Genomic DNA, 14,170 nt, shown 5'->3' with positions numbered 1-14,170 from the left:
TCCAATAGGTATAGTCTATAGTCCAATAGGTATTGTCCAATAGGTATAGAATATGTATAGTCTATTGTCCAATAGGTATAGTCTATTGTCCAATAGGTATTGTCCAATAGGTATAGTCTATAGTCCAATAGGTATTGTCCAATAGGTATAGAATATGTATAGTCTATTGTCCAATAGGTATAGTCAATAGTCCTGCCCGTTGTACTGTTGGCTTTGTGATGCTCGGTACACCACGGTCATTACTATTTTCACAGAATACTCATAGCTACTCCAGCGCTTGTCATGACTCATGTTCTGAGGATAATAATAATAATAAATGTTTTATTGTCACATACACCGGATGGGTACATTAAAAGGTGACATTCATTGTGAAAGCGAAAGCACAATTAAACCGTTTCCAGTAATACGGTGGTATAACCATAAATGGTACTAGCTGGTCACATTAGATTCAGGCTTCTGGCTATAGGTATAGTCTATAGTCCAATAGGTTTAGTCTATAGTCCAATACGTATACTCCAAACGGTATCATCTATAGTCCAATAGGTTTAGTCTAGTCCAGTAGGTATAGTCTATAGTCCAATAGATATAGTCCAATAGGTTTAGTTTATGGTCCAATAGATATAGTCCAATAGGTTTAGTCTAGTCCAGTAGGTATAGTCTATAGTCCAATAGATATAGTCCAATAGGTTTAGTTTATGGTCCAATAGGTATTGTCCAATAGGTTTAGTCCAGTAGTCACAAATAGAAGAAAAAAACAAAAATATGTCATGAAAATGCAGGTGAGGTGGCAAACCTAATAAGGGCTCACCTAACTGGCATTTAAATGATTTTAAAGGTGCAGTATGTACCTGACCGACCCGACCAAATTCACATAGAACAGATCTACAGCTTCTTAGACAATTTTTCTATGTGTGATATTTCTATGCTGCCCGTTCTTAAGTTTTGTTTTTGCATCTTTTACTTTCGGTTTTGTACACCAGCTTCAAACAGCTGAAAACACAACCGTTTGTGGTGATGGAAAATATATTTCAGTGGTTTAGATGGTACAATGAGTCTCTACACTACACTTGTTTATTTTGTCACAAACTGAAATTAGGCAAACTATTTGAATTTTAGCAACCAGTAAATGGAGGAGTGATTTCTGCATAGTGCATCTTTAATGATTACATTTTGATAATGACATTTTGATGGAACAAGGGTCATACTTTCCTGACTTATAACTGTTCTGGAAAATAATAGTCTAAGAACTAAGACTATTTCCTGCTGTAGAACCTTTTAAATCAGTTTCAATTTGAATGTTAAGATGTGTGTCCAAATGATTTGATTCCTTTTTTGTTTTTCAGATCTTACATATCTTTTGATATCCTCCGAAGGATTCTGATGAACTATTTCAAATATGACGTGTTCTACTGTATGAACATTACTGACATAGATGACAAGGTAACCAGCAGTGGTACAAAACAACATGTTGTGAAAACTGAACCGTTGGCTGAATGGTTAGTGATCATTTGTCTGTCTGTCAGATCATCAGGCGGGCCAGACAGAACTACCTCCTGGAACAGTACAGGGAGAAGAAGCCAGCGGCTGCCCAGATACTACAGGATGTCCTTAGTGCCAGAGGGGTAAGACATCAAACTTTTTTATAGTGTCTACAAAGTTAATGACAAATGAATCAGTCACTATTTCCAGGTGTGGCTGCGTGATTGGTCATCTGTGGAACAGTGGCATGTCCTGGGCATACTCTCAGGTTCTAAAGTTCACCCCTGTGTGGGGGGTGAGAATGAACCGTCCCATATATAGAGAGAGTGGTGAGCTTTGGCGCTGGATGTCACATTACCACATCTAACATCCCATTCACTCCATATCATTTGCAGCCCTTCCAGGCCAAGCTGGCCGAGACCACAGACCCAGACAAGAAACAGATGCTGGAGAGGCTGGACTCTGCCGTCGCTGCTGCCCTGGGACCCCTGCAGGGGGCGGTGGAGAGCAAGGCTGGGGAGGCTGACATACAACGCCTGGCTCAGGTAAGATCTCCTCTCTGCTGTACAACATGGATCTCTACGGTTCCTAATACACTTCCAGAGGTTTGGACTGAGCTACCTAGTCAAGTCACATTTGATTGTCTCCACACAGTCCAGTGGAGGCTGCTGAGGGGAGAACGGCTCATAAATCAAATCAAATGTATTTATAAAGCACATCTTACATCAGCTGATACCTCAAAGTGCTGTACAGAAACCCAGCCTAAAACCCCAAACAGCAAGCAATGCAGGTGTAGAAGCCCAGAACAACGCAAATGGAATGGCATCAAACACCTGGAAACCATGGAAACCATGTCTTTGATGTATTTAATACCATTCCACTGATGCTGCTCTAGTCATTACCACGAGCCCGTCCTCCCCAATTAAGGTGCCACCATCCTCCTTTGCGACGCACTTTACGAAAAAGAACACCAGAGACAACAGAAGTCAAATGTGTTCTTTTGTTCTTTTTGAAGGTGTTACTGGAGAAGGCCAAAGACCTGCTGTCTGATTGGTTGGATGCTCAATTTGGCAGTCAAGTGACCGAGAACTCCATCTTCTCTCTTCTTCCAAAGTTCTGGGAAGGGGAGTACCACAACGACATGGACGCCTTGAATGTAGGTGGAAGCACACACAACCCATATTTTATCATTCATATAACATTTATATTTATAATGAATTGTTCATTGTATTTTACTATGACCTTTTCTAGTGTCGACGCTCAAAGATGAGCAATCTTGAATGTAGGTGGAAACTCAACTATTATGTCACATGACCTGAATTTGAACCTTTTTTTATGTGAAGAGTTTTCATCAAACTGTCCCCTTGTCTTTTAATGTCAGAGGGTTCAGCACCATCCTCAGATCATGTCTTCTCATTCTGGATAAGAGTTCAAACACAGGATCAAATCTTATGTCACACGATTATGCAAAAACACAGGGTCCTATCACATAAACCATACAGTATTTCAGCAGTAATGTAACATTAATGTTTCTAATTGTTAATCATATTTTACAATTAAAATGACTACTTTTCTAGTGCCAATCTGGGGATGATTGTTAAAATGACTGATTCCCCCACCTATTCTGTGAACAAACGCCCCCCCCCCCAGATCCTTCCCCCGGACGTACTCACCCGCGTCAGCGAGTACTGCCCAGAGATCGTGGACTTTGTGAAGAAGATCCTAGACAATGGCTTCGGGTAAGGGAGAGATGGTCTCTGTTATCATTCAGCCCCCCCTCCTCGAATTAGTTTTAAAACAACTCTTTGTTCATCCCTCTATCTCTGTGGGGTTGTTTTTATTTTCCCGTCGGCAGGTACGAGTCCAACGGTTCAGTTTATTTTGACACAGCCAAGTTTGACACCAGCCAGAAGCACGCGTACGGCAAGCTGGTACCTGAAGCGGTCGGTGACATGAAAGCTCTGCAGGAGGGAGAGGGTAATAATATCAATCATTTATAAAGCACTTTTTTTTTTTAAACTAACTGCTACAATGTATGTGAGTTATTGGTTGTCCGCTGTGTCCTGCAGGAGATCTGAGTGTCTCAGCAGACCAGCTCAGTGAGAAGAGGTCGCAGAATGACTTTGCCCTGTGGAAGGCCTCTAAGCCGGGGGAGCCGTCCTGGGACTCACCCTGGGGAAAGGGACGGCCTGGCTGGCATATCGAATGTTCCGCTATGGCTGGTTCCATCTTGGGAGAGTCCATGGACATCCACGGAGGAGGGTTTGACCTCCGATTCCCCCATCACGATAATGAGTTGGCTCAGTCCGAGGTAAGGGTTTATTCTCAAGTGATCTGTTTCTATGACATGGACGGTGGTCCGTTTGTGTACTCCCAAGTGTGCACTTGTTCACTCCCCCTCTAGGATTTGAAAGCATTGGCCTATAGTAGCAGCAAAGTCCACAAGGGCAAGTGAAAGTGTACACTTCGGGGAGAACGGTAGGGAATTGGAATGTAACCGTAGTATTCAAGTTGAATAACAAGCAGGAGACTTGTCCACGCAGGCTTACTTTGAGAACGACCACTGGGTTCGCTACTTCCTGCACACTGGTCACCTGACCATCGCAGGCTGCAAGATGTCCAAATCTCTCAAGAACTTCATCACCATCAAGGATGCCCTGGCGAAGAACACAGGTGAAGCTACTTCTCAGTAGCCACTAAAACAACAGCATTATGTTATGGCAATGTGTGTGTGTGTGTGTGTGCAAGCTAACAGCTGTTCTGTGTGTTCCCCTCAGCTCGGCAGCTCCGTCTAGCCTTCCTGATGCATTCCTGGAAGGACACCCTGGATTACTCCTCCAACACCATGGAGTCAGCTGTCCACTACGAGAAATTCCTGAATGTAAGTGATAATATAGCCCAGAGGTGCTCCTCTATAGTCTTAAACGGGTAGGTCCACATTTTGGCATCTAAGTCCTTTTATGTCTCTGTGTGTAGTTTGAAGGTAGTTTCTGGAGCCCAGGGCCTGCGTTATGGGCAGGTCTTAGGGGGCCTGGCCCACACTACCGTACCTCCTTGCTCGTCTAAATAAAATATTTCAATATTGATTATTTATTTGAGTGACGGATGCTGACAAGCATCTGAGCGAGCGAAACAGCGCCCCTCTGTGTCAGTATGTGTGGCCCATGTTATCATTTTTTGGGGCAGACTGCATCAGATACCTGGGCTACATGTAATAAGGCGCTGCTTTGCCCGCTGGGATGTTTTCTCCGGTGAGATAGTTTCAGACACTTGTGAATTGAAGGAAAGTTGCCCGGTGCACTGTTCGGATGCTGTAACTATTTGGGACGAATCTACAAAGGTAACCTACTTTTTTAAAGTGATTTGTTTAACAATCGGATGAAAACATGACTGGTTGTGTTCATGCCACATTGAAAGGTAATGCATGTTTTCAGTTAAATTACATTTCTTTACTATAAAACCCATTTAAAACATTTATGACATGCCATACTGTTTTTGGCCAGATAGCATCAGATACATGGGCTACACATACTGAGACAGAGGGGCGCTGTTTCGCTCTCTCGGCTGCTTGTTGGCGCTTGTCTCTGTCAGTTGTGGAAGTCAAATGCCTGTCCAACTGATTCATTCTGGCGCCGGCTCTGATAGGGCCATCGCCAACTAGAGTTAGTGCAGTGACTGGAAGTCTACAGGAGCAGCTAGCGTGTTAGTGTAGCAGTGTTTATTTTCATGAAATTGTTTTAGTTTTTCTTCTTCTACTCTCCGGCTCGGAGGACTCAAAGTGCACCTGTTTGAGTCCGTTGACCACAAGGGGACTTTCTTTTTCAGTTAGTCTTCCTCTCCTCACAGGAGTTTTTCATTTAGTCTTCCTCTCCTCAACAGGAGTTTTTCCTCAACGTCAAAGACATTCTCCGAGCTCCCTGTGACGTCACCGGACAGTTTGAGAAGTGGGAGGCAGCAGAGATGGAGCTCAACGAGAGGTGAGAGGAGAAACGTCACAAGCCCGGTGTTAATAATCGATACGACTTCGTTTTGAAGGTTTGGTAATAATGCCTTCGTTATGGGGTTGTTAAAGTCCCTTGGAGCTTGTGACCTGGAATTACCTTTTTTTGGAACCTGTCTTATGAGGCATGGCACACAAATGTAAACATCTGAAAGCTTCAATAAGGTTTCAGTGTTTCAAGCTTCCTAACAGGATTTTGGTCAAGAGTGCTGATATGACCTTAGTAGTCATTTGTCATTCCATGTAATGTCATGTTTTATGACAACCCCATGTTGCAGGTGTGAGGGAATACTCAAACAATGTACCACTTAATCATCTGTTGTGAATGACTGCCCCCTGATGGCAGCTCCCTGTGTAGACTAGAGAGGAAACCCCACTCACATTGGGCTTGTCTGTCTAGTTTCTATGAGAGTAAACCCCGCCCACTCCTCTATTGTCTCTGTCTGTAGTTTCTATGAGAGTAAACCCCCCCCCCCCCCACTCCTCCATTGTCCCTGTCTGTAGTTTCTATGAGAGTAACCCCCCACTCCTCCATTGTCCCTGTCTGTAGTTTCTATGAGAGTAACCCCCCCCCCCACTCCTCCATTGTCCCTGTCTGTAGTTTCTATGAGAGTAACCCCCCCCCCCCCCACTCCTCCATTGTCCCTGTCTGTAGTTTCTATGAGAGTAACCCCCCCCCCCCCCCACTCCTCCATTGTCCCTGTCTGTAGTTTCTATGAGTGTAACCCCCCCCCCCCCCACTCCTCCATTGTCCCTGTCTGTAGTTTCTATGAGAGTAACCCCCCCCCCCCCCCCCACTCCTCCATTGTCCCTGTCTGTAGTTTCTATGAGAGTAACCCCCCCCCCCCACTCCTCCATTGTCCCTGTCTGTTGTTTCTATGAGAGTAACCCCCCCCCCCCCACTCCTCCATTGTCCCTGTCTGTAGTTTCTATGAGAGTAACCCCCCCCCCCCACTCCTCCATTGTCCCTGTCTGTAGTTTCTATGAGAGTAAACCCCGCCCCCCCACTGTCCCTGTCTGTAGTTTCTATGAGAGTAAACCCCGCCCCCCCATTGTCCCTGTCTGTAGTTTCTATGAGAGTAACCCCCCCACTCCTCCATTGTCCCTGTCTGTAGTTTCTATGAGAGTAAACCCCCCCCCACTCTTCCATTGTCCCTGTCTGTAGTTTCTATGAGAGTAAACCCCGCCCCCCCACTGTCCCTGTCTGCAGTTTCTATGAGAGGAAGGCAGCAGTCCACGAGGCGCTGTGTGACAACGTGGACACGCGCAGCACCATGGAGGAGATGAGGGCGCTGGTGACCCAGAGCAACACCTACATAGCCAGTAGGAAGAGGTCCAAGCTGCAGCCCAACCGCATGCTGATGAAGAGCATCGCTCTCTACCTGACTGACATGCTCAAGGTGAGGGAGAGCTTGTGCAGCATACCAGGGGGTGTGTTCATTCATTGCACACTGTTGCAGAATGTTTTGCACCATAGCAAAAAAAAAAATATGTGTCGCCAAAATGAGTTTCTATTGGACAAATTCAGTTCCTCCCTGTTTCGTTTATGTTTGGATCCATTTGGTTCCATTTGGTTCCATTTGGTTCCTAGTGAATACACCCCAGTATTACAGTCACAAGACCAGAGCTGATGTCGGCTGTGCCAGATAAACCCATTGTGAATGGCATGACTAAACAACGGTGCCATCACATACATCTCGTGAATACATTCAGTATTAAAAATGAGACGCGATGTAGAAAGTGAAACCGGGTCACATGATATTTACACCACTATAGCTAAGCGGTATGATAGTAACCTATTCAGTCCTTTTAATTATCAGAAGACCACATCCTTTGTTCTGATGACATTCTCTAAGCCCGTCTGTGTTGTAGACCTTTGGGGCCATTGAAGGGTCCGAGCCTATTGGATTCCCAGTGGGAGGAGATGGTCACCATGTGGATGTAAGTATTGCCCTGGAGATACCAGGCTGCTTCTTGGCAGTCCAGGTGCTTTCAACATGATATACTGTTGGGATTGGCCACCACCATTTCTCATCAGTTTGTAGTGGTCCTCTGTCGCTCAGTTGGTAGTGTATGTTGTTTGCAACACCAGGATGGAGGGTTTGATTCCCGGGATCACCCAGATGTATGTATGTACAGTATGTATGTATGTATGACTAAGTCACTTTGTATTTTAAAATAAAGCATATTGTTATTATATCCGTGTTCTCGTAGACGTTGTGATTCTGTGGCCGTTTCTAGTCTAGCTAACTGAGGCTGCTTGCAGATGGAGACCACAGTGATGCCCTATCTGAAGGTGCTGTCAGACTTCAGAGAATCTGTTCGCAAAATCGCCAGAGAACACAATGGTAAATACTTCCTCCCTCCCAAGTCATTCAACAAAAATACTACTAATTTAACACAGTTGTCTGCCGCTAGAAATGTGAGGCTTGTAGACGTGGTGACTGACTCTGCCTGTGTTCTCAGTGACAGAGGTGCTACAGCTGTGTGACGTGGTCCGTAATGACACCTTACCTGAGCTGGGGGTGCGCCTAGAAGACCATGAAGGTAAATGCACTGACCACAATATGTACACACACACACACACTCTATAGATCAGCGAAAACTAGTAGCAGCCACAGTGATGACTGGCTGTGTTGTCTTGTCATTGTTAGGTCTTCCCACTGTGGTGAAGCTGGTGGATAAAGAGACCCTGCTAAGGGAGAGGAATGAGAAAAAGAAGATGGAGGACGAGAAGAAGAACAAGAAAGAGGAGGCTGCCAAGAAGAAGCAGGAGCAGGAGGTTAGTAGGACCATAGAGATGGATAGAGGAGGACTCATCTTTGGTGGAATTCCCTCAATGGGAGAGTCCTTTATCTATGGCAGGAACACTGTCTTCCGAGTCCTCCACTAACTGATCTGAGCGCAGTAATACTGATGTTACCAGCCTCATGTCTACATACCTCCCGGGTGGCGCAGTGGTCTAGGGCACTGCATCGCAGTGCTAGTTGCGCCACCAGAGTCTCTGGGTTCGCGCCCAGGCTGGGCTGGGTTCGCACCCAGGCTCTGTCGCAACCGGGAGGTCCGTGGGGCGACGCACAATTGGCATAGCGTCGTCCGGGTTAGGGAGGGTTTGGCCGGTAGGGATATCCTTGTTTCAGTATGTCAAATGTAATAAAATATATGTATGCACTCTACTGTAAGTCGCTCTGGATAAGAGCGTCTGCTAAATGACTAAAATGTCAAATGTAAAAATGTAATGTAGGTATATTGATGTGTCCCCTCTGCTAACTGATCTGAGAGCAGTAATAATGTAGGTATATTGATGTGTCCCCTCTGCTAACTGATCTGAGAGCAGTAATAATGTAGTTATATTGATGTGTCCCCTCTGCTAACTGATCTGAGAGCAGTAATAATGTAGTTATATTGAAGTGTCCCCTCTACTAACTGATCTGAGAGCAGTAATAATGCAGGTATATTGATGTGGCTCTGTTCATGGTTGTTTCATCACAGTTGGCCAAACTTGCAAAGATGAAAATCTCCCCGTGCGATATGTTCCGCTCTGAAACAGACAAGTATTCCGGCTTTGATGAAACGGTAAATATACAACAATTGTATACCTCCTTGATATCTTGAGTGGCTACAAGACTTTATTGAATATCAATTGTTTTGACAGGCCCGTTCTGCTCCTCCAACAGGGTTTCCCCACGCGTGATGTGGAGGGGAAGGATCTCAGTAAGGGACAGACCAAGAAGCTGCGGAAACTCTACGAGGTCCAGGAGAAACTGCACCAAGAGTATCTCCAGACCAATCAGAATGGCTGCTGAGAGTCCTGGGCCACGTTCAGTTGTCAAACGTTCTGGAATGTTGCAGATAGTTACGCCACTATTGGAGCCGACATGATTCCTTAATCTACACGTCAGAGAGAAGCATGTTTGTTCTACATTATATTTCTATCTGAGCGTTCCCGAAACGTTGCGTCCTGCTGAACGCGCCCCCTGGAGGACGCTGCTCCGCCCCTCCCGCGCTCCGCCCATAGCGATAGTTCTGTTCTCATTTGTCGTTATTCAGTTCCTCCAATCCATTTTTTTGCTAAATCAACAATTCCCTGCATATTATGTGAGGGCTTGCAAATTTGACCAATCACCGCACTATTTCTGAATAAAACAGCCAAATCGTCGCAATGTTATCGCATAAAATGTACCCATCACCGCAGTACAAAAAAGAGCGCTTGCCATTTCAACCAATCACCTCACATTTGCCGCATAATATAGTTCATCCAAGCCACACGACAAAACTTTTCCCTCATGCAGAATTACAGCAGCAAAATAAAGCTTGTTTTTTTCTCTCGGCAAATTACACACAAAAAATCACTGAATTCCTGAAGGGCCTGACTATTGGTGATGCTGAGGCCTGAGACCCTGGGTGTGTTTCAATAGTCTAAAGAATGATCTCTTTGTTAGCCTCCTCTGAGTTGACACGTCAGGACGGTGAAGGTAATATGGTGGCGGGTTATTTTCTTTCTCCTCTCCTCTTTTACATGAGAGCAGGTGGAAGGTGAGGAGATGAATCCACTCTCCCAGTGGTTTTAAGACCTTGGGACAAAACCTGGGCTCCTTTGCACTGCACTCCATGGGGTCACTTTAAACGGTTGGCTCAATCAAAATCACTAATTGATACATTTTGTTTGTTTTTTTGGTGATTGACCACAACTACGGTTTAGATTGTTACTTTCCTACAGCTACCAGCGGCTAAGATTGGTATTGATAACCTCAGTTTCACTTGTTTTAGCTTTAACTAAATTGCGTGCCAAAATGAAGTCTGCGTAAAACCACACCTGGGGGTAATCGATAGCGATGATGAAGTGTGTCTGTCTGTGGTTGTTTTAGCTAAGTAATAATAACCTACTAGTTGTAGACTCTCCCTGGCCCGACGACAACCTGCAAGCTGAAAACATGATGACATTCAGGTGAACTATCCCTGTAGGCAACAGGTTGTCTGTTGAAAGGGGAAATGAGTCCTCTGAAACCCTTTGTTGGTCCAGGCTTCCATGTGCTGTAGATTGACTAGTCACACCATGATAGTTTTAGCTCTCCACTGCAAAGTGCTGTTATTGGTTGGCAGCGTGTCATACAGCCGTCCACTGAGGTTTCAGTTCCCCCTCTCCATCATGACTGCATATCATTCCTTTTTTTATTCTGATATTATGACTGAGAGGACAGTGAAGTTGATAGACAGTGAAGTTGAATTAATGCACGATTGCAATGCAGAGATGATTACAGAAACATTTGTTACAGAGGCTTCCTTGGGGGTTTTGGTCTTTTACATGACAAAATAACATGCTTTGAGCAGGTGTTAGGCATGTTGCAACGATAGCAGAGGGATGAGAAATATTTTATAGGAATATGGAATGTGTGAGACTTTGAAATAAACATTTTAACAAAACATTTATTTTGTATCTTCAGTTATTGAAATGGTTGAGCAAATATTAAATTGAGATTCTGTAGAGCTAATACAACTACAGCAGTGACCATCTACTAGTTACTTATAGATTGGGTTTAATGCCCCACACACACGCACACCTTCTGTTTGACAGAAACACAAAAATCACATCTGCAGAATCAACAAAGGATTTTATATGTAAGTGGCATCTCCAGTAAACAACTGTTCTTCTGAACGTTCCTGTTTATTGAATATCAAATCACAAGTACAATATTCAGATATACTGTATATAAAATAAAAAAAATAGAACTAAGCTGTCGGCAATATACACTGAACAAAAATAAACGCAACACTTCACGAGCTGAAATTAAAGCTCCCAGAGATGTTCCATACGCACAAAAAGCTTATTTCTCAAATGTTGTGCACAAATTTGTTTACGTCCCTGTTATTGAGCATTTCTCCTTTGCCAAGATAATCCATCCACCGGACAGGTGTGACATCATGAAGCTGATTAGACGGCATGATCATTACAAAGGTGTACCTTGTGCTGGGGACAATAAAAGGCCACTCAAATGTGCCGTTTTTTTTACATAACAAAATGCCACAGACGTCTCAAGTTGTGAGGAAGTGTGCAATTGGCATGTGACTGCAGGAATGTCCACCAGAGCTGTTGCCAGAGAATTTAATGTTAATTTCTCTACCATAAGCCACCTCAATGTCATTTTAGAGAATTAGGCTGTACATCCAACCGGCCTCACAACCGCAGACCACGTGTATGGCGGCGTGTGTGCGAGCGGTTTGCTGATGTGAACAGAGTGCCCCGTGGTGGTATGGTATGGGCAGGCATAAGTTACGGACAATGAACACAATTGCATTTTATCGATGGCAATTTGAATGCACAAAGATACGTGTAACGAGATCCTGAAGCCCATTGTCGTGCCATTCATTCACCGCCATCACCTCATAATTCAGAATGATAATGCACAGCCTCATGTTGCAAGGATCTGTACACTATTCCTGGAAGCTGAAATTGTCCCAGTTCTTCCATGGCCTGCATACTCACCAGACATGTCACCCATTGAGCATGTTTGGGATGCTCGGGATCAATGTGTACGACAGTGTTCCAGTTCCCAGCCAATATCCAGCAACTTCACACAGCCATTGAAGAGGTGTGGGACAAAATTCCACAGGCCACAATCAGCATGAGGCAAATAGTGGTCCCACCAGATACTGACTGGTTTTCTGATCCACGTCCCTACCTTTTTTTAAGGCATCTTTGACCAAGAGATGCATATCTGTATTCCTAGTCATGTGAAATCCATTGATTAGGGCCTAATGAATATATTTCAATCAACTGATTTCCTTATATGAACTGTAACTCAGTAAAATCTAGGAAATTGTTGCATTTTATACTTTTGTCCATTATAGAAATATAATAAAATTCTCTGATAATATAAAACTATATTTAGGTCACTTCTAAAATGCCCTATGTATTTAAGTCGGTGGAATGTCATTCTCTATGCTCATCTTTGCTGTTGACCATGTTTCTAAGCATAAACACAAACACGACCATGTTCACGACAAACTGGATGAACCCAAAAGAGGCCACTCCGTAGTTGTGATACAAGAAGCCTCCAATCGTGGGGCCGATGGTGCGGAGCAGAGACTGCACAGAGGCACACAGGCCCAGCATCGTGCCTGCAGAAGAGTGAAGAGAACCAATCAGAAAAATGTCCAGAGCAAAACAGACAGAAGATGCACTTCAATGCTAAACTGTTTCTTTCAGAATGTTACGACACCAAGTGTGATTCTCGGTAGGGGATTTTTTGTAAAAGTTGTTTTGTTGTTGTTAGGTTAGGCAATGATTTACTGTTTAACTGATGCCCCCCCTTCACATTTCTCAACATATGTCTTTGAAACGCTTAATTGTCTCACCGGTATCGGAGGAAGGCACAGTCTTTGTCAGCATGCTGTCAGTGATGACGTTGAACACGCTGAGAGAGAACATCATGGGGAGAACGATGAAGCAGAACTGAAACACGTTAGCCATGAAGACCTGCCAAGGAGAGAACGAAACCTTAACCTTTTAAGATCAAAGGTTTTACAAAAGGGTCATATTCATTAGGCACCAAACGGAAATAAAACAACTGAAACGGGGAGAGACTGTGAAACTGTCCAAGTGCTTTTCCCCCTTTAAAAAAAAATGTTTTGTGTACGTTTCTTTTTTTTATTTTTTATGTTTTGCTACGGTGAATATATACAACCCTGCATTTATCACAAGATGAAATGAATCCTCTATACCTGAGCCAGGCCCACCAGACTTGACATGCCGATGGAGAGGAGAAGCAGTGAGTTCTCAGAGTACTTTGAGGTCAGCCGGCCAATCACTCCCCCTTGGATTACCTGGAAAAATTGGACCAAAAAAGTTCATTTCTCACCAGAGTTGCTCTATTAAATCCTGTTCCCACAAGGGAGGGGATTTGATATCCTGGATATTTCAGGAGAATTTAGCCATCTAAACTCTGAATTACTGTAAATACACCGTGTTGTCCTAACCAGGAACGTAGTAGTCAAATAACGTGGTGAACACGGGATCGCCAGTCGAGCTGACGCGCAAACAACGTCATCGCTCATTTAGCAGCACAAGGTGCAAAATACCACAAAACAAAAAGAGGCCACAATGAGAGTACAAAAGAAACAAACTCACACTCACACTTGTCTTTAACTACTAACATTAACAGCTGATTAACTACTTCACTGAGGAAAAATGACTGAGCTAGTTGGGACAACCACATATATATTAAGATGACTAACTGTAAGTCTCTCTGGATCAGAGCGTCTGCTAAATGACTAACATGTAAGTCTCTCTGGATAAGAGCGTCTGCTAAATGACTAACATGTAAGTCTCTCTGGATAAGATCATCTGCTAAATGACTAACATGTAAGTCTCTCTGGATAAGAGCGTCTGCTAAATGACTAACATGTAATGAAAGTGTCTCTGGATAAGAGTGTCTGCTAAATGACTAACATGTAAGTCTCTCTGGATAAGAGTGTCTGCTAAATGACTAAATGTAATGTGTATCTGGATAAGAGCGTCTGCTAAATGACTAAATGTAATGAAAGTGTCTCTGGATAAGAGTGTCTGCTAAATGACTAAATGTAATGTGTATCTGGATAAGAGCGTCTGCTAAATGACTAAATGTAATGTGTATCTGGATAAGAGCGTCTGCTAAATGACTAAATGTAATGAAAGTGTCTCTGGATAAGAGT

The 14,170-nt window shown here is 43.9% G+C and overlaps 2 protein-coding genes across 2 annotated transcripts in view; one reads left to right on the top strand and one right to left on the bottom strand.

Moving 5' to 3' along the window:
• Positions 1–10,905, top strand: part of cars1 (cysteinyl-tRNA synthetase 1) — a gene marked incomplete in the record, with an annotated part of 19,738 nt that extends 8,833 nt beyond the window's left edge. The window contains 17 exon segments of the mRNA XM_055898916.1: positions 1,344–1,440; positions 1,524–1,622; positions 1,875–2,024; positions 2,495–2,635; positions 3,130–3,218; positions 3,335–3,456; positions 3,549–3,790; positions 4,023–4,152; positions 4,257–4,360; positions 5,359–5,456; positions 6,690–6,879; positions 7,352–7,420; positions 7,746–7,827; positions 7,946–8,026; positions 8,134–8,261; positions 8,972–9,055; positions 9,157–10,905. Coding sequence (XP_055754891.1) covers positions 1,344–1,440; positions 1,524–1,622; positions 1,875–2,024; positions 2,495–2,635; positions 3,130–3,218; positions 3,335–3,456; positions 3,549–3,790; positions 4,023–4,152; positions 4,257–4,360; positions 5,359–5,456; positions 6,690–6,879; positions 7,352–7,420; positions 7,746–7,827; positions 7,946–8,026; positions 8,134–8,261; positions 8,972–9,055; positions 9,157–9,285 — 2,035 coding nt within the window.
• The window catches only part of slc22a18 (solute carrier family 22 member 18), a gene marked incomplete at its 5' end in the record, with an annotated part of 6,358 nt that continues 2,221 nt past the window's right edge, over positions 10,034–14,170 (bottom strand). The window contains 3 exon segments of the mRNA XM_055898919.1: positions 10,034–12,598; positions 12,836–12,956; positions 13,202–13,303. Of these exon segments, the coding sequence (XP_055754894.1) occupies positions 12,411–12,598; positions 12,836–12,956; positions 13,202–13,303 (411 nt within the window).

This window comes from Salvelinus fontinalis, chromosome 35 (genome assembly GCF_029448725.1).
Source record: "Salvelinus fontinalis isolate EN_2023a chromosome 35, ASM2944872v1, whole genome shotgun sequence".
NCBI lineage: Eukaryota > Metazoa > Chordata > Actinopteri > Salmoniformes > Salmonidae > Salvelinus > Salvelinus fontinalis.
Note: the sequence above shows the minus strand (reverse complement) of the source record. Positions and strands in the feature narration are given on the sequence as shown.